Raw genomic sequence first — 21,076 nt, 5'->3', positions numbered from 1 at the left:
AAAAAAAAAAAAGCAGCAAAACCCTCAAGATTTTCATAATGTCCTGATTCCAGCACTGTTCTGCTGCAGGCCATTTATGCTTCCATATCTTTATTCCTCATTGCAAATGCTGCTGCACATCTTCAGTTGTGTTTTGATGCACATTTCAGCTGGGTATCCATATTGCTTGTCTGGGAGAAGACTAGTGGCCTGTTTGTACAGGGTGTGCACATGCCTGTGTGCATGTTTGATTTTTTTGGAGTAGGAACCCCACAGCAGTTTTGTGACAGTTACAAGAAGTTCTTCCAGAGTAATGAAATTCTTTAGTTTTGTGTTCAATTGATTTTTATAGGACCATGGGTGGCTATAAAATGAAAGTTAGGGCATGATGCAGTAAAATTTTGACACATTCGAAATATTGTGGGTATGATAAAAGGAGGAGCTGAGGCATCAAAATGAAGGGTGATATTTTTGAGAGGAGGACAATTGATCAAAGAAACAACAAAGCTTAAAGCTTTATAAAAAATTCTTGAGATTCTGTAGTGCAAAAGGAGGAAAGCAGGATCCTTCCCACAGCCTCCTACCTTGGGCCTTTCATTTCTGCCAGCAGCTCAGTGATCATAAACTGTCTGAATATAGATTTTGTAGCATTTTATGTTTGCAGTGTTCAAGAGATAACAGCACGTACAAATAACATGTTAGCAGAATATACCGTGCCCAAGGGGGCTTTCCTGCCATATAATAAGAGAACAATAATGTCATCAAAAGTTTTGCTGCCAAAACAGGACTCTGGCTTCGTCCTCTAACACAGCACTTGCTTCAGGCCAGTTGATTTTCTCAGACCTTGGTACAAATCCACAAGAGTTATGCACACATACCCAGTGGCACAAATGTGATGAGCCTGAAAGTTCTGCAGCAAAATTAAGTCTGATAGTCCCCAGCCAGATAAGCTGTGCTTTTTCTCTAGTGACAGCATGGAAAAGGTTGCTTTATTTTTCCTTTGCCACCTTCCTATATGAGTTATGCTGTACCATCACTGTGAACTTAGATTAACTTCAGGAATTAGAGTTACATTATATCAAGTTTGGTGAGTTGCCCTAGTTTTTGCCTTGAATCAGGTTTGTTTATTGTTGAGGTTTTATGGGGGCTTTTTTCCTTCACTCTACTTCATGAGGTGAATTGAAGGCACCTAGAGTTTGAATTAAATGGGATAAACAGCTTAAATATAGATACCACAGAACATTTAGAAACCTGGAGAGCTGCTGAGACAGCTTAGTTAGGAACTTCCTTTTTCTCACACGATCTGCATTTGCAGATTCATTTGTTCCAAAGGTATAAATGTTGTTTGTTTGCAGGAACTGGGTGATGGATGAATCAAAGACAGCAATGTAAATGGTGTGGCCCAGCAGCTCTAAGGGATCCCTGAAACGCGAGTTTCTCATTTGGTGATTTTTCTGGCAGTGATGCCTCAGTGCAGTGACAGTTTCTGCTCCAGCCATCAAGCTAAATTGTTCCTGATGGTGTCTGCTGTTTACAATGATGCTGTTCATTTGGGTTCCTCCTGCAGTCTCCCTTGCACGTTTGGATCAGGATGAACTTAATCACTGTGAAGTGCAGGGAGGACACCATCCCTCATCTTCCATGAGACCACTTTCTCTTCCCTTCCTACATATGATCTCTAGCTTGTGTATGTGTGGAGATGAGTGCCTATATAATCAGGCTCTGCTTTTCCCCTCAGTAGTTGTCTATTGTTGATGCATGGATTGCCAGGGAATCCAGTCAAAAAAAATTTGGGGTAGATAGAGATGAACTGAGTTACCCCATTGGATTTTAAGAGTGTTATAGTAAGAGCAGTACTGAAGAACATCCTCAAGCTAGCAGAGAGACTAGAGACTAGAATACTAGAATTGGCCACCAAGTAGGAGAGTAAAGCTGAAAGGAACTCCAAGTTTCTTTATTATATGTTCAAGCTTGCTTCTTGATTCATTATAGGACAGGATAGACAAGCATGTGGTAATGAAGGTGGCGTAAAAGAAAGAATTGTAGGAGATCGTACAAGAGCTACGGTAATATTTGCTGAAGCTGCATCTTCAATGCTATCAGAAACTGAAGTTTTCTACCTTGCTTTTATAATTTTTTACTCATAGAATTTATTTCACAGTCACAGTTGTCCTATCAGCTTCTATGTTCTCTTTTGGGAGACATAAGACTCCCATTAACTAAGGTGTGCCTTTCTCTGGGCTGGTTTGGTCCAGTATCTGGCCTTGGTCCCAGGCAATCTAGAGCATAGACTGTGTGTGTGGACCAGAGTTGTCCAGTGAGGGATTTCTTCCAGTGTAAAACCCATACACTTCCTAAGCAGTATCCATTCATCTACTGTAGCTTCCCAGAAGCCTTTCAGGATGACACTGGGGGCATATCCATGACCAAAGGAGACAGAGGCATCCCAGTGTGTTGTGGCAGCCCATAAATGCCTGCTCTGCATCATAAATCCATGATAGAACCCATGGCCTCAGACTGAGGTGCCCTTATAGGGTGAATGAAGTATAAGAATATGGACAGTTTGTGAGACTGCTCTGACTTTGTGAAGAAATAGGGTCACAACACCACTGAGAAGTGGGGTGAAGGTCTTAAGGAAGTCTTCATCTGGTGAGATGAGAACTGTATGAAGAGAGTGGACACCTACCCACTGTCAGGGCTGACCCCAAGTGGGAACAGCATTTTCGCCTGTGTGAATTAGATCAGTTCAGGTGTGTGTCTTCTCAGTGTCTGAGGAGTGATGTGTCACACAACTGGGAAATTGTTTTGAGTAACCGTCTGAGAAAATGCTGATGAATGCAAAACTATTTTGGGTGTCAGGGGTGTGTGTCAAATAGCATACAATTTAACCTGGAGCAAAATACATTGCTTTCATTTTGCCTAAATGACATATTATGCTTGAGCCCAAACTAGTATTTCTTTGAAGCCATGTGAAATTTTTTACATGAACAACAATTACATCTCAGAATAAAATGTTGTTCTAAATGCAGTTTCAAACCTATTCATTAATGCCCATGTACACACTTTTAGAAATGTTTTTTCCACTTAAAGAAATAAATTGGAAAAATCTTATATAAATTTGGAAGGTGGTTTGGTGGTGTGAAATCTCTTTCTTTCACTAATCTGAAAAAACCCCCTCAGCCATTAAATCCTGTTCTGTGTAATATAGAGATTAACCTACAGATAGTGCCACAGGGTTTATAAAGGAAGGAGGAGAGGAACAGCCAAGCATGTGATGGTAGTTTTATGTCCCACTCTGCCTTATGTCGGAGCCTCTTCTGCTTTCTCCCTTGTAGTCTTATGCTCAATAAACATGAAAGATTGGTCTGTAATAGCAACAAATGTACCCAGATGCTTGCACTGTAATTAAAGACATATATCACACATTAAAGCACATTTGAATGAAAAATCTTCCCATTAGACATGTGGTTCCCATTTGTTTCTCCTTATTGTTAAACTTTTGGAGTATAAGCATTGATGGAGTGTAAGGAGGGACTTCTAAAGGGCTGCAGTGTGGTGCCCCCAGGAGCAAACAAGATTTTCCTTTTGGGGCTGGGAGGACACAGAGCTCCCCGGTGAAGGCTGACCTGCAAAGCAGCATTGGCTTCATCCAGATGCATCCATTTAGCACAGACCTCAGACCAAAAACTGCCTAGTGATTTTTAACCTGAGAAGAAACTGGACAAAGGGACCAGCCTGGCTTGGACACAAAAATCAGCAGCCATTGGAGCTGATTCACTCTTTTGTGATGGTTAAAGAGCTGATCCTAGGGGAAAAAAGGAGTGAAGCAGCTGGGGACAACAGGAGCAGCTTGCAACCCTCCTCTACCTCTGTCTGAGTCTATTGGATGCCAGTGGAAGAAATACTGGTAAAGATAACTCCTGGTGTACCTTGTAGATTGTGGTAGCAGGAGGAAGCTCTGCCACCTCCATCCCATTCTGATCTCTTCACAGTTCCAGTATTGTTCCCTTGTTCCCCATTCTGCATCCCTGTCCCTTTCTATGTCTAGTTTTGCTCTCTGGTCTTCATCGCTGATATGGGAAACTGTCCCCCTGCACAACATGTTGCTTCTTTTGTCTGTTACCTCTCGATCTGGAAGTAGGGTTTTTTGTTTTCTGGGGGTTTTCCCCTTTTGTCTTCAGTTTTAAATAAGAATTGTTAACAAAACACTCATCAGAATGGGGGCGCTTTACTTTAGTCCTCCCCCAAACTTTGTAGCTGACTTTGAAATGGTTAAAATGTCATAGAGAAAGGAATAAACAAGAATCAAAAAAGTTAGCCTTCCCTCAAAATGGCATTTCTATTTATAGTACCTTTTGAAAGTGTCTAAAACTAAGTTATTTAGAAATGATTGAAATGTGCTTTGAATGACCAAAGTGAACATATTTTTTCCCCAGATTTTCAATTTAAGAAAAAATCTGGAGGTAATACTTTTCATCTGAGCCGCTCCAGCATATTTGGAGGTGGGTAGAAAGTAGAAAAAAAAGAGAGGGTTTTTTTCCCCCAGGGCTGAAACATGCCTTAACTTCTTTGTGATATCCATTTATGACACTGCTCCTTTTGAAACTTGGACTTCTTGTTCCACTACACCCCAGTCACAGAGTAGAAAAGCAAAAGATGTTCTTCTCTGGGCAGAAATAGCAAATTTTTGGCTGAGTATGCTTGGTACCAATAAGGCTTATGAGAAATTGAATTGTGAAAGTTTTTGAACGGGCTTTTTTCACCAGTTTAATCCACTTTCATCTTTTTCTTGGAGATGAAGTGGCGAAGCAGAGAGAGGCAAGTCTTGCTTTGAGCATAAGTTTAAGCAAACTGCACTGCTATGAGTGGACCCATTAGGTGAAAGCATTTTTTAAACTATGAAACCATGAAACATGACAATAGCGTATTGTCTTAACCTACCTTGTTTCTTTGTAAGTCAGGTCTGGAGTTTGCTATACAATTGCAACGTGAAGTCAAACACTTCCAAAGTATTTGGTCTTTGTGCAGAAGATCCTTGACCCGTTTCTTACAGTAGTGAGATGGAATCTGAGTTTCTTTTGCCTAAAGACCTACTTTTGCCAGCAAGCATGTAAAATATTTCAATATATCAGGTTTTAAAGTGCAAAGAGAACTTTCTACCCTCTGATATATTTTTTTTTCCCTCCCTGTATGAGACAGATGATGGAAATTAATTTCCAGTGTCTCACCTAGTATACAACATCTATAGTGAAATGAGTAGGTCTCATGAGTCTTAGACGTGCAGTAGTCTGGACATATTCTCTTTCCATGTCTAAGACAGTCTGGCTGTACCATGCTGGAGAAGAACCTTGGGCTGCAATGAGGTTTCCTGATGCAGCTTTTAATCACATGGAAAGGAAATCAAAGCAGAAAGATAAACTGGCCCATTTGTTTTCATTACAATTACTAGTTTTTACAACCCTGTGTAAACAAAGCCCATAAATATGATGCTGGTAGACTTCTTTCTCCTAAGTTCAGCTCCACCAGCTGTTTCACAAATCTTTTGGCTTGAGAAGTAGGATTTATTTTTAGCTTCTTTAGCGCGGAGTTGTAAAGGATGCTTTACCTGACTTGTGATTTCCAGGCAGCTTGTGGCAAGAGAAGAGAGTGATAAGCTCTTCTTTCCACTATTTAAAGGTCCAGAAGTGCTTCCAAGCTTCAGATCTTGGCACCACTGGAGTCCCAGCAAAGCAAGGTATTTCCCTGGGAGGAGGTTTAAGAAACAAGGACAGATAATAAAATTGTTCTTGAGTTGGTCATCAGCTTGAAGTTGACGTTAGCCTTTTCGTCCGTGATGGCAACTGCCTGACACTCCAGAGGTGTCTTCCTAAGGCCCAGGCTGAGGGGAATGGTGGAACAGAAGGAAGAGAGGAAGGCCCTGAATCTTTCCTTGAATGCAGCCTTTTCAACTGTGAGTAATAAAGCCCCTTTCACGGCAAGGGTTGCTCCTGATATAGTTTCAGCCACACAACAGAAGTATGTTAGACCTGAGCCCTGCACCTACAACGGTGCGAGTAGCATGTCCTGCCCAAAGGAGAACCTGAGAAAGGGGTTTGCATAGACAACACAGTTTAAACATTATACTGGTGCTGTGAAAGGGAGAGGTATCCATCTGTCCTTAAAAAAGGCGGGATGGATGATAGGCAAGGAAGGCAAGATGGAAGATGTGATGTAGAAGTAGGATATGTTTCTGTGTTACCAACTACTCTCTTCATGGCTACACCAAATCTATGCTGTTTGTGTTCTTAGTTTTGTTGTCTTTTGTTGTTTTCTCTGTTGAGGCTTCACAGTCTGCTCTGCTTCCAAAGGCATGCCATGCCAGTTCCTGAGGGCAACTTATGCTTCAGAATTGTTGTAGTGGGGTCTACACAAGTGGATCTAGCATGTGAGGCTACGAGAAGGAGGAAACCCACAATTTTATGACATCTCAAACGGAAAAATTAGTAAGAGGAAATGATGTGTGTTGTGGATATTGGTTAGAAGTCTTTGGGTCAGTCTTGGCTATTTGGGAGTTAATGTTCCAACTTGAATTTCTTGGGGATTTGAGGATCTGGTTTCTATTCGTATGAATGAGGAGTTATAGGGAGATAGTATCTCAGGGATTCATCTGGAGCTGAAGGAAAAAGACACCATATTCAAATGAAGGCAGCTTGGAATTTCTGTGCTAAATTCAACAAAGTGGAGCGCACGGATCTGACTTTCAGGAGTAGTCTTGCAGTGGTTGAGTAGGAGTAGCTGCTATATTGGAGTTACTTGAAAGAAATATGAGAAGGAGAAATGCAGTTATTACTCATGTCCTTTCAGTTGCTAAAACAGTTCTCTCCTATGGTGCAGTCTCTGGTTTAGTTTTTTTCTGTTTAGTTGTTTGTTTTGGTTGGTGGGTTTGTTTGTTTTTGTTGTTGAGTTTTATTCTCTTTACAGACAACTTTATTTAATTGTTCCTAAATCCCATTTTAGGCATGGAAAAAAGATCTTTTTTTTGCAGTGGTTAAAGTGAGGACCATCCATTCATTTTATACTGAATATTGTTCCAAGATCTTGCAGAATGTTTCTCTTGCAGTATTCAGCTGCTCAGTGTATCTTTAGAAAAAAATGTTGATGTTATCTCATGAAACATTTTCACTGCAGTTTAAATTTGTTGCTGTGGTGGGCTGACCCTGGCTGGATGACAGGTGCCCACCAAGCCACTCTATCGCTTCCCCCCTCAGCTGGACAAGGGAGAGAAAATCTAATGGAAGACTCATGGGTTGAGACAAGGACAGGGAGAAAACACTGACCAGTTACTGTCACAGGCAAAACAGACTTGAGGAGATTATCCTAATTTATTTCCAATCAAGTCAGAGTAGTATAATGAGAAAGAAAACCTAAATTTTAAACTACCTTCCCCAATCCCTCCCTGTCTCCTGTATCCCAGAGGTGCTCCCACAATCGATGATGGGCTTGGCCTTGGTCAGCAATGGGTCTGTCTTGGAGCCAGCTGGCATTGGCTCTGTCAGACATCTAGGAAGAAGCTTCTAGCATGCTCTCACAGAAACCACCCCTCTAGACCCCTGCTACCCCAACCTTGCCACACAAACCCATATAGTTACACGTGTCTCTGTTGTGCCATCTGACGGATCAGCTCTGGCAGTTGTCAGACATGGCTTATCTGTTCTGTATTCTCAAGACTGAAAAGTGTTGTGAATTTTTCCTCCAGTTCATTTTCCTTCTAGGAATGAACTTTCTGGAATTTTAATGATGACACCTTCTTCTTTTGGAATTTTGTCTGTAACACAGAAGTGTAGCGAAGAGACAAACCTTGAAATTTTCTGAGAGTTCACAGCTTTTTCTGAGCCTCTAATTTTTTTCTAGTGATCACGGTCATTTTCCCTCTGTAGAGAAAATGTAAGACCCTGCAACAGACTTTCTTTTCTGAGTTATTCTTTGCAGTACATTTGCATGCAGTCCAATTTCCTGCTGAAATGTTGACCTAATTTTATTTTTCTTCTGTCCCGGTTTGAGATTTTGGCAAGAACCCTCCACACATCTTGTAGATTTTTCCCACCAGCTCTGGCTAAGAAGGTGTTAGTTTGCTTTGTGCTTTTCTGGGATCAGAGCCATCTTTTCATGTAAGTGATCTGATCTACTGCTTGGGATCATGCTCTTCTGAGGCCATGGCAGGCCAGACTAATCTGACCCTCCTCTTCCATCATGTGTAAGCTGCTGCCCAGTTATTACCACTAGACTGACTCTCACTCTGCAGCATTTATTTTGAATGCATCTTCCCATCATCAGCTGGATGTATTGTCTGGGGGGAGTCTAATTTTTTTGTGTAATAAATGAATTGTTTTTCTAAGTGCATATAGTCCAGCTGTTCTTCCTCACTTCATCTGACACCATTATTTGCACTCCAGGGTTGGCTGGCAGAGAGGAAACTATTGAGATTCTCACCAAATGTTTTCTGAGGCCAGTAGATCTGATTTCATAGCAACAAAGAGTATTTGATTTATTTGCTTATAAGCTTTTTATATATGTTCCTGATGCTCTTCTTCTTGAGTGCTTAGGCATAAAATTCTATAAATATAAAAGGTCTATAAATTTCTTTAGTTTGTCATCTATTGCTTTTCAGTCTATACGTGACATCTATATGTGCTTCTTGCTGTGGTAAAGTGTACCCAGGCTCTTGTATGCTTAGTCTTTCTTCAGCTTGCCTTGAATCTTCATTCTTCTGCATACTTCCCCCATGAAGACCAAGCAGGTCAACCTGGAAACAGGGAACCTAACATGAAATCCATCTCAGCTAAATCATGTGTCTGTGGTGGGGTCATTTCCTTCTGCACTAGTCACTGCTGGTTGTTTTTAGTGTCTGTTGAGAGAGGTGGAGGATTCTAAGGCCTGAATAAAAAGGAATTTTAGAAGTTTCTTGCCTGTCTAAAAATGAACCTTGGACTAGCTCAGATGTGTGTGACTAACATCAGGGGGTTGAGTCTACATCAGGGGGTTGAGTCTCTTCTTGGGGTTTCCATGTGTTTCCTTCACTGCTCGTTCTCCTCCCCTCTAAGTAGAATTTAAGCAGACCAGTTTCTCATGCTGTTCCAGTTCTGAGAAGCTTTGTTTCTCAGGAAAGTCATCCTTTTCAATTTTTTTGCTAGCTCTCATTGGCAAAATAAACAAAACACTCAAAACAAACCCTGGACGAGATCACCCTGAGAGTTTGTACTGGAGAATTTCAACAGTATTTTTCATATGCAGCTCTGTGGATGTATGTGTGTATATCTCCTTCCTTTACAGCTCTGTAGTTCTGGCTGTGTTTCTGGCACATTGCATGTGTTTATGGCACAGAATCTGACACCAGGGATAAAGCTGCATCTTTAAGGGGCTTGCCACTTGGAAACAATGCTAGTGTGAAATAAAATCTTTCAAGTATTCTTAGAGTTCGAAGAGGAAGCATTCTGCCTGTGCTATGTAGTATCTTTATGATTCAGATTTGTGCTGAGCAAAACAAGCATGAGTTAAGGTTCTGGCTTGTGGTAAAACAAAGTTCTATATCACTTGGGCTGTCAATGTCTTTGCTCGCACAGATTGTGTTCTTGGTAAGAAGCAGGGCTGTGTTGGTGGATGTGATACGCCTGGTGCTACGATCCTTGAGTGTGGAGTATCGTGATGCTGTTTGGATAAAACATTTGCTGTTTACAGCCTTTATGTTTTTAAATGAAAGATCTAACTAGGCTCCTGAATACAGGCAGATTTTGAGCAACCTTCTCTAGTGGAAAGTGTCTCTGCCCATGGCAGGGAGATTGGAATGAGTTGATCTTTAATGTCCTTTTCAAACCATTCTGTGACTCCATGACTTTTTTCTCTAGTACTCAGTACCCATTTTCAAAGACTGGAGCTGTACTGCTGAACTGGGGTGACCTCAAAGCCAGGTGTGGAAGCAGAGTTACTCTTGAATCCTGCCAGTGTCTATCACCAGACACACTAACACAGGGCTGGTACTTCAGGGCAATAGTTTGGGTACTTCATTAGGCATGGGAGCACATTAAAAAATACATTTGTCCGACACACAAAATGCTGGACCCTTCATCTTCCTGAATCCCATCTGTACTGTAGCAGTGTCACGTACCAGTCTGTAGGCAAGCAGGAATTCTAGGGCCATGACTAGTAAATGCCCCGGCTGTCTTGCTGTAAGGGTAGATGAGATTGATAAGTATCATTCAGATGGGCTCAGTAGGGTATCTGAACATTGTGTGTTTAGTACCTCGGCTTTCAAGAAGCTCCTGGAACCTGTCAGCTCAAAGAGGTGCAGAGGTTGCTGGGATAGGCCAAGTGCTGTAACTGTGTTTATTGAGGTGTCTCTGTAGTAGATGCAGGATTCTGAGTTCACTTTCATATAAAAAACCCCAAATTAATTCACCCTTGCCTTGAGCCAGGATTTTGTCCTTCTGTTTTGGGTCCTGCCTTGGAGTTGCTCCTTAGACAAATCCTCCACATGCCACTCTTCAGCTGCATTGAGGGACAAGAGCAGCCCATACAAACATAAAGTCCCATAATGGTCTTAATTTTTCAGTCATCAGAGCATGTCAAATAACACAAGGGGGTTTCAGAAAGGGCATACCCTGACAGTACACCCTCATGGTACGCTGGAGTCCCTTCCTCTTGAAATGATGTGTTGGAGTGCTCTGGGAGGTGGAAATGCCAGAGATTATTTGTCACTAAAGAGCCAGAGCAGAGCTTTAAAAAGGTAAAACCTTGGCACCTTACTTACCTTGTTTCTTTCCTTTGCTTAGTATTCAGCCTTCGGACAAATTAATCTCTATTGAAATCTGCTGCACTTGCCACTAAATTTGTTTTCTTCTCTAAAAATATCTGTTCTCTCATGAAGGGAGATAAACAGAAAGTGTATGCATATATTCAATTTTAGTGCATACTAGAAATCTCTTTATTGTATGTTTTATTTAGTAAATCAACATTAACCTTTACATTTGCATCTGTAAATAATACTATAAAAGTGAACTGGGCCAGAGAGGCCTTTTAGGAATTTGTTCTTTCATAGAGCTTTAAGACTCAGTCATCTGGTTAAATTTCAAAGTGGACACCTAGAATAAAAAGGTGAATAAATACAAAAATGTTATTGGAATTAATAGTATCCTCCTTATCTCTTTATCTTAAATCGCATAAGGCTGCAAGTTCAATTTAATCCTTCTACCATCAGTCAGTCTGAGCGCTAATAGAGAGAAGGGAGGAAAAAGCCAGACCAGTAGCTGGTTTCTGGTTTTTAACTTGATATAGAGAAGGATGCTCCCTGAATGAGACACTGGGAGAGATGAGTAGTTAGAAGGAGATTGTGCTTCATGCTGCTGAGCTATCTGTAGCTACTGCTGTTAGGCTGCTGCTGCAAAAAAAGAAAATGCTAGGGGCAAAAGATAAAAGAGAATCCAAGGAAATGGATGTATTTTGCTAATCCTTTCCTCTCATGGCAGGAGTGGTTAATCTGTTGCAGAATACAATCAGGATGCTAGAACCACTTGCCCTTGCTTGTGAGTGTGAGTTGAGGGTAATGAGTTAACTAAGCTGCCTGGAACCTGTGATTTGCACAGCACCATGGTTGTACAGCCCCAGGGCTCAACCTGTGAGTGGTACCTGCAGCCAGGAAATAGAAAGGATGACCAAATTGTCTGATGCAACCGATGCAAGGCTGTGTGCTGAGATCCTTGTATATGTCAACCATGTCAATTGACTCAAGGAATATTACTGACAGGCACTGTGATAAAGTCAGGGCAGAGTTGTAGCACTTGTAGAGTTTTGACTTTGGAATGTGGATTCTCAGTTATTGTTTCTGAAAATCCGGATGTTCCAAGTAGGTAATTATCTTAATATTGACTTCATAAGCCTAATCTTGAATTTAGACAAGGAATTTTCTTCTCCTGGCTCCTTTAATTAAAAAAGATAAGCAATGCTTTATTTTGTATCTATGCAGAATTCCTTTTGGGGCAGAGGATTCTCTACCATATTTTTTTAGGCAATCACTGTGATTGGTTGGCCAGAAAAGCCGAGGAAGTCCAGATAATGTGGAGTTTACTGCACTATCTTACCTTATCTAGTGACAATGCTAAAGAAATATGGCCAAATTAGATGTCTGATCCTCTGAAGAGCATGGGGCAGAAAATCTTTTCTAATAGTTCTTACCCCAGCCTGGTGATGTTGGCTGGAGTGAAGTCTACATAATTGAAGCCCTTTTTGACATGAAGATTGGAGGATGCCTGCTTCCATCTCTTGTCCTCTTATATGCTTTACTGGCAGCTTGAGCTATTGTTGGCCAAAACTGGAGTTCCCGTTGGCATAAATGCAAAGGACTGATTCTTTTGTCTTTACACATACCAGTTGCATTAGCTACTTGGTGGGGTCTGAATTTCAAGTTTTGAATTTCCTTTTGCTAGCTATACACTGCTTTGGTTGTGTAGTTGAGTACAAACATAGCAAGAATTAATTAACTGCCTCAGGCTTTGGACACTGCTCAAACAGCCCCTTCCAATCATTTTTCTAATTTGTTCTATGGTCCAGCTCCAATGTGGCTGCTGCATCTCTGTGGTCAAAGAAACTTTAATATTCAGTGTGAGCACATGTAGTGTATCTTCCCAGTCACATTTAGCCATTCATCTCAGCTGTGCCACAGTCCACATCACTAGGTTTTGAACCACTCTAATCTGAACATGGACCTGCCTCCAATTTGCAAATCCAGTTACTCAAAATCAAATCAAATGCAGAACCTGTAATGATTTCGTTTTCCTATTAAGGACTTAAATTTGGGTATTACAAACATCTAAGTTTTTCAACTCGGTTATCTACCTCCTTAGCCTGCAATCAGTCCTTGTTTTGTTAAGCCAGAATTTATATCAGATGAAATTTGTTTGAAATCCTGTTCAAAATGCAGCCTGATATTTATTTCTCTGTAATCTAGTAGTAAAGCATAGTAGTTATTTCTCAAAGTTATTTCTCAAACTTGCTCAAAGTTGGAGAAAAGGAGCTTACATGTTTTTGATCATGAGAGAGTGCATTGTGGGTAATAAACCATTTATATGGAGAATGATGTTTGTGGTATTAAGCAGAGTATGCATGAAGCAAACCTATATCTGAGACTTAGTGTGGAGTTTCATGGAAATTTGTTTACATTACAGCTATGTCATTTGTTAACCAGAAAGACTCAAAAAGATCATTGTATTGAAAATTTGGCTTTCAAGAAGAGCCACTTCACTATCTTTAGTGTTTAGCTAATGAGCAGATTGATTTCTAACTTATCTCAAAATTTAGACCTCATTCTGAATATTAGAAGATGCAAATTAGAAGCAATTTACTTTTTTTTTTCTCTCCACACAGGAGAGATCTAATTCACTCCATAAAAACAAATCACAGCATGACCTTGAGTATAGAGTCACTACCTATCACATCAGAGTCATGTTGACTAATCTGATTTGTCTTTCTTTCTATTTAATTTTAAGAATTTATAGGTCAATAATCACCTGCTTCCTGTTGAGCAGAAAAAAACAGGGGGGAGCCAGCTTTGTTATATGGCAGCCAAAGTGAATGTGTTGACAGCTGAAATTGGGAAGCACAAAGACGTTTGAAAAGCTTTTGGAAGAGTCAACCTGCTTTTGATTCTCAGGAACTCAGTCTGGGTTAAATGTGAGGGGAGGACATTGCCTCATTAGCCAACCCTGGCAACAAGGCCGATCAGTGATTGTGTAGGACAATCCATTCATGTTCTTTAATCTGAACTGCTTTTAATACTATATCTAGCAACAGTTTTTATTCTTCTTCCTTTAAGTTTATACTTCCTCTCTCTCTTGTCTTTCAGCTGTACAGCTCTATGGACTTTGGAAGAAAATGGCAGCTCATGCACGAGCGGGTCACCCCAAACAGGTTTTACTGGTGAGTTATCGCCTCTGAATTGGATTGCTTTGGGGAGGTCATGGAGGGGAGAAGGGCATCTAACTTGAAGGGATTGGTTACTTTACCTGAACATTAAGTATACCGTTAGTTTTGATCATCATCAATGTTACATGCTCAGTCCTTAGTACATATCTTGCAGTGCAGTAGTCTCATGTTTGTACCTCATCTGAGAGCAGGTGGTATCTTTTACAATCAAGGACAAGTCTTTTGATAATTGCAAAATTATCAAACTCTCTCTTTGTTGTATATCTACTTACAGTAACACAGAGAAACTGCCCAGAGCTTCAGTGGCAAAAATATCATCATTAGACTTCCTATTTTTCAACCCTTCAGAGAGCTACTTTAGCCTAGAATACAGTCTCTGTGCAGAGCCAGCCACTCTGACCAGTCACCTTATGCAATCTTCATGAGAAAGGATGATTCAGACTCTGCTTTGAATCACTCTCTGAGGAGACAGTTTCTCTCTACTGACTGGTGAGAGCTCAAGATCAGCACACAGTTTGCTAAAAATCTGTTTTGTGACTCAATTCCTTTCCATTTCCCAAGTGTCAACTTCCCAGATTGGGGCAGTGTCTTAAAATCAGATGGTGAAACAAATTGAGTTCCCATGTGCAGCCTCATCCATCTCAGATGTCTCTTTTCCAAACTTTCCTCCACCATGTGAAGACCCAAGAATTGATTTTTAGAGAGAAAGAGAAAACTGTAGTTTCTTCTGTAGCTGAACTTAGATTTGGGGCTTGGATCAGATTCTTAATGCTGTACTTACTACATGTCAGATGATGGTGCATGTGAATGTGTAGAAGTGCTGATTTACAGAATCTGTGTATACTTAAAAGAGGTGTCTTGTCATTAAGACCAAAAAAAAAAGAAAATCATAATGTTAAGGAAGTGGAGGGTCTTATTTTGACTGGTTAAAACTAAGAAGGACTTGGATAACTTAAAAGTTGACTCCCAATTGCAAAGCATGATTTATATATCTTAGAGTCAAATTCTCACAGAAATTCTTGCACCTCATTGAAAGCACCTGGAATCCAGGCCCAAAATATCTATGGACTGTATTTGCAGTATTTCCACACTTTGTAGTGGAGATAGACAACTCATGGGATTTTTAAATTATTTACGTCCTTCTGGAAATCTCCCTAAACAGTTTAAGACTCCTGCATTTAAAACACAGCTTTTTGGCACCAAGTCTGGAGATTTCCCTTAGTGTTCCTGTGGATTATGGACAATGTCAGAAGGTGTTTGAACACCAAGAAAAAGAAGTTACAAGGCTCCCAAGTCACACAAACCTGCAAAATATATCAAAGATCTATAATTTTGTCTGACCATACCATGCTACTGTTCCATATTTCCATAGTGAAGGAAAGGAAGTTGTTATGTTCTCCTGGTTCTGGTGGCAGGTGGATGATTGACTTAACTATTAAAAATCCTTTGATTTCAGTATTTATGCTGGGTGCACATGACAATGGTGAGTGTAAATCCTCTCCAAGTGGAATAGAATAGCTGGTCCTTGGGATAATTTTATCCTACCCTTCAAATAACACAAGTGAACTTAGGTGAAAGGCTTTCTTGGAGGATAAAGTGCAAGGGCTAAGCTGACTTGGGAACAAAGCAGAATCTCTTTTTAAAGGACAGGTTGTGATGTTGTGGCTTATTTTCTACTTTCATATAATACTGGCTAGTTGCCTGTTTGTCCATTTGACACTCAAAAGTGTATCCTTCCCACAGTTTACCTCATTTTTCATAGTCTTTTGACTGCATGATTTGAACACTGTTTTTTAACACTGCATTATATAATGTCTGTGCTTCAGGTGTCTTTTTCTCTTAGGAAATGTACAAGTTTTTCCTAGTTAAAACTCGTAAGACATAGACCTAGAAATCTTTATTCCACTCAGAAACAGTAGAATCCCACTGACAATAAGCTTCCCAAGAGAGCAAATTAGGTTTTTCCCAGAGTTGGAAGGATTTGAACCAATTCATAGTGCAAGCATCAGAGGTATTGAAATTGTAGAGCATAATAACTTTCATTAGCTGATTTCTTTCTTTTTTTCCTTTTCTTTCCTTTTAAAGCTGCAAGCTGTGATGGCTTACAAGCTCTGGCTTGTGAGATCTGTACAGAAAAAAATACAAAGAGAACATTTTAGCCTGAGGAATTTGTTGATTTCTTTTTATTAGGTTATGAAAGAGAGAGGAAAGTGGGCATAGCTATAGGCTTCAGAGGGACATGAGGCACTACTCTTTGGAGTTCATGAAATCATAGAATGGTTTGGGTTGGAAAATAATTTAAAGATCATCGAATTCCAACTCCCCTGCCATGGGCAAGGACAACTTTCTATGGACCAAATTGCTCAAAGCTCCATCCAACCTGGCCTTGAACACTTCCAGGAATGGGGCTTCCACAGCTTCTGTGTACAACCTGTTCCTGTGTCTTACCAGCCTCGTAATAAAGAATTTCTTTCTGTTATCGGTTCTAAATCTACCATCTTTCACTTTAAAGCCACTATTCTTGTCCTTTTACTACACGCCCTTGTAAAGTGTCCCTCTCCGGCTCTCTTGTCACCCCTTTAGCTACTGGAAAGTTCTATGAGTTCTCCCAGAGCCTTCTCTTTTCCAAGCGGAACAATCCCAACCCTCTCAACCTGTCTTCATAGGAGAGGTGCTCCAGCCCCTAGATCATGTTCATGGCTTCCTCTGGAATCACTCCAGCAAGTCCATGTTCTTATGCTGATGGTGCCAGAGCTGGATGCAATGCTCCAGCTGGGGTCTCCCAAGAGTGGAATAGAGGGACAGAATAACCTCACTTGACCTACTGTTCATGCCTCTTTTGACACAGCCCAGGATATGGTAGGCTTTCTGGATTGCAAGCGCGCATTGTCAGTTCATGTTGAGCTTCTCATTAACCAACACCCCCGAGTCCTTCTCCCCAGGACTGCTCTTAATTCATTCTCTGCCCAACCTGTACTCATGCTTGGATTTGCCCTGACCCTGGTGCAGGACATTGCACTTACCCTTGCTGAGCTTCATGAGGTTCACACAGACCCAACTCTCAAGCCTGTCAAGGTCCCTCTGGGTGGCATCCCTTCCCTCCATCATGTTGACAGCGCCACACTTTGGTGTCATTGAGAAACTTGCTGAATGTGCACTCACTGTCCATGTCACCAGCCTATCACTGTCCATGTAATCAGACTATCAAATATTACATTATTGAACATCTTAATTAAAACTTATATGAAAGTTGAAATAATAATGATAGGGAGATGCCAAAATCAGAGGTAAGCTGCACATTTGTGCTGCTCTGCTCAGGTAAGCATCCTTCATCGAATGGGACAGACTTCATCTGATTTGAATGCAGCTGGCTTTATCTGAGGCAGGCTTTGTTGAATGTTTTTGCCTTCAAAGCATGACTTTCATTTCTCAGGCTGATGAGAATGGGCTTGTGAAGACTATAAACTTCACCTGGTTCATGGGATCAGTCAGCCTTACACGGAAAGGTCTTATTTTTCTCTCTGAGACCTTTCCAAATAATTATACACTCCCTGAGAGAGCTCACATATAGAGACTTTAAGGCCAGGATAAAATTATGATTGCTTCTGAGCTCATGAGACTGGGATGTGAATTTTCACTTAGCAGAGTAAGAAAGACCTGTCTGTTAGTCATGGACACACAAATCACTGTGCATTTTGGTGTAGTTCTACCAGGCAGCATCTATGATGGCTCCCCATTGGTCAAAACCAAAGCCCTAAGCTCCAGTCCTGATTTGTGGCATTGTATCCTGGCTCTTTCCTTCAGCTTCTTTCCTTAGTCCTGGATATTCATGCTACTCACTAGTTTGTAGTTTTGTGTTTTCATCCCATATGGATGTCACAAGTCCCACAGTTTATGGAACATCTCTCATCAGTTCCTGAACCCTCTCAAAGTTTGTGCATGAGCTGAGATTCACCTCTGGGCTACTCATAGTTATAAAAACCTAGGATTTGAGATCTCTACTTTAGTAGTAATGATTCATTTGTTAACTACACCCACTGTTGGCAGTGGCAGAGCTTGTACAGAATGCGTTACTTGATGTGAGTACAGGCATCCAAATTTGGCTACCACGTGCCTTGGCCCCAGAGATTTTAATAACTTCGGATCCTGTAAGGCTGGAAATAGGAGCTTACGCTAATGTGATACAGAAATTCCAAGATCACTCATCTCTCTGAAATTACTCAAGATAACTGGAACCAACATGGGTGCAAAGTTTATTAAAGACCTACACAATGTTCTCTTCTTCCAAAACACATTTCTGCAGCTCCTTCTGGGCCCTGTTCATTTTATCTCACTATCAGTTAGACACCTGTGCTACCATGTGGAGGGATATAAAAAAACAAAGTCCATATTTTGTACCATAGAAATGTTGGGGAAGTTTCCTTGTCTGTAAAACACATGGTGTGTTCTGTGCTGACTAAATGCTGTTGCTGCTCTGATAAAAACTCAAAAGACTTAATTGTCCTTCAGTTGTTTTACTACCTCTGCTTTTTCCTGTGGTGCACAATGGGACTAAGCAGGTGAGCAGGACAGTTTGGTTGATAGGGCATCCACAACTGGACCACAGATTTTCCCTGCCATCTTGGATGACTCAAGCTGACTTTGCCTTGTTACCCCCTAGGTGAGACTGGGATACTTGATGAGTGTAGTGGGTGAAGTACTAAAATACTGTAATATGAAGTACTGCAGTAGTGGATTAAGAGCATTGGAGGGCAAGAGAGAATTAAAAGATGCTTTAGTGGCATATGAAGTCCTTTTATCATCTTATGGCTTAATTCCTTAAAATATGGAGTTTCTCAAGGGGACCTATGTTTTCTGTCTAATCAGCTAAATGGCTGTGAATTTATCCTCTGTCTTTGGAGGCCCTTGTGTTTGCTGAGCAGACACAAAGATCACTATCCCGTGCAGAGAACAGAGCTATATCCCTTGAGACACCCACCCCCTTTCTTAAGGTCTCCCCAGGCTGCTCTTTACTGGAGAACACATTTGTGTTTCCTGCCTCCCCTTATCACTGGCGGTTATGAAGTGGTGGATGTGGAACCATTTTCCTTGGGGTTTATTGGTGGTTTTGTTGTTGTTGTTTTTGTGTTTGTTGTGGTTTTTTTAATTATTGTTGGTTTGGTTTGGTTTTTGGTTTTGTTTTTTTTTTTTTTTTAGATTCAAGATTTTTTTGGTTTGGTTTGGTTTTTTACCTGTTACAGCTAGACATTTCCCTTCTCTCTTTTATTGTTTTTTTAAATCATGCTCCCTGGGACCATGGATGATTCTGCGAAAGGCTGGTAGCAGGAAAGCAGGGAAAACCCATTTGTGTGGAAGAGGGGGAAAAATCTGAAATACACACTAGTGATGAAAGCTGGACAGAAAACACCAAGGAAGGAAAGGAGAGACAGTGTGAGGAAGAAAATAGAACATGCACTAGCCTGGCTTCAAGGAGCACTGTTTGTATCTGCAAGTAGGAAAAAGTAGTTCTCAAATACACTACTGATTCCCACATTGAGTCTCCCCAGAATTTTATCTTTTCTCTTTTTTCCATGATAGTCAACCAGATTTCTGGTTGTTTTGGTATCCGTGAATGCCAGCTACAATTGTTTTAATCACCAAGGATTAAAAACGGGGAGAAGGCAAAAGGCTGTATTTTCACAGGGAGAAGAAAAGAAGCTGTGCATCCATTAACTTAGGCTGTGCTTTGGAGTTAAGGGTTTTCTATCACAGTTGTTTGAGGAATGAGACAGCAAATTTTGTCTCTGGAGGGCAAGGTGTTCAGTCCTTTTTGTGATTTTGGGTAGGAACAGATGATAAAATATAGCCAATGTATTTCTTTTTATTTGCAGCCTGAATTTCGTGATGGCTATAGTGGAGGCTGGCTTGGATATCTGAGAGTAATGTAACAGAAGATAAGGGGTTTTCCTCAGTGTTTCCAAAGGTTATGGTCTGGGTTTGTATCTGCTCTGAGGCAAACGATTGTGTCTCTTTTTATTTCCTCATCTTTGTGACAGCACTGATATTTCCTAATTCCAATGCCAATTTTGGTCCACACAGACTGTTTCAGCAGCAGTTCCAGTAGTGACCTTTGGATATAGCCAAGGTTAACTTTACTTGCCTAGTTTGCCAGCAATGAAATGGTTAGTCAAATATGTGCCTGTCTCTCCTGTAAATCCCCCTAATCATTAACTACCAGATGGTGTCATTGCATAGTGCTGGGGAAACATCGCCTGATTTTTTACAGCCAAGTTTAGTGTTAAGAAAACATAGTCTTGTAAATGTCAAATTGACTGTTAAGTAATCCTACATTAGAGTTTTTCAGAATTAAACCATACCATACATGGAGCTATGGATAAAAGGAATGATTCCAGTTTGGCAGCCATGGATAACACCTCTTAGCATCACCAAGACACGTACCCAGGGTCTATTCCTGTGGACAGCACATAAAGAACTGAACAGGGAGCTATTACTGGAGCCTCCCTCAGGCTAATGATTCATTTGGCTTTGTTAAGGGACTTGCTTTGCATGCCCTGTGGGCAAGAACACCTGAAAGAAACGTTTTTCTCCTGGAGGGTAAAGCTAACATAAATCTGGAATGTGTTACTCAAGCCACCATGACCATGAACTGTTCTAGGCTGAGGACAAAATTTTCAAACTCTAACCTCAAGCTCTGTAATAAGAGTTCAGGAGAGATGAGACCTTCTTAAAAGTTCTTGACATACATTAAAGATTTCCTTGCAAGGTCACTTTAGTTAAAGATCACAAAACTATGGTGATCATAAAACCAATTTTATTTTCCTTTTCACTTAAAAGAAGGGCAAATGGGGAAACTGTGAGCCTAGGGATTTTATGTTCATTTTATGTGCCCACAATTAATACCTTTGGCACTATGGAGGTTCAGTCTTTCCAAACATTAGATGGCAGGTGACTAGCTTGTGATTACACAGCAACTCAGTGACAGAGATAGAAATATAGAGTTGCATACTCTTTATGGGCTGAAATAGTGTTTATTTTTGTTGAAAAAATTTCAAGTCAATAAAGGTATTGTAGAATTCATGAAAAAATTATCAAAATATTTCTCTCAAAAATTAAACAGAAGAACATTCTGAAATGTTTGGCAGTTTTT

General features: G+C 40.6%; 1 protein-coding gene across 1 annotated transcript in view; it reads left to right on the top strand.

The window, feature by feature from the left end:
• The window catches only part of LOC116790376 (VPS10 domain-containing receptor SorCS3-like), a 291,392-nt gene that overhangs the window by 168,510 nt on the left and 101,806 nt on the right, over nt 1-21,076 (top strand). Inside the window, exon 5 of the mRNA XM_032695261.1 lies at nt 13,850-13,923. Within this exon, the coding sequence (XP_032551152.1) occupies nt 13,850-13,923 (74 nt within the window). The remainder of the gene's footprint in view (nt 1-13,849; nt 13,924-21,076) is intronic.

This window comes from Chiroxiphia lanceolata, chromosome 8, assembly GCF_009829145.1.
Source record: "Chiroxiphia lanceolata isolate bChiLan1 chromosome 8, bChiLan1.pri, whole genome shotgun sequence".
NCBI lineage: Eukaryota > Metazoa > Chordata > Aves > Passeriformes > Pipridae > Chiroxiphia > Chiroxiphia lanceolata.
This window is presented reverse-complemented; position numbering and strand designations above follow the sequence as displayed.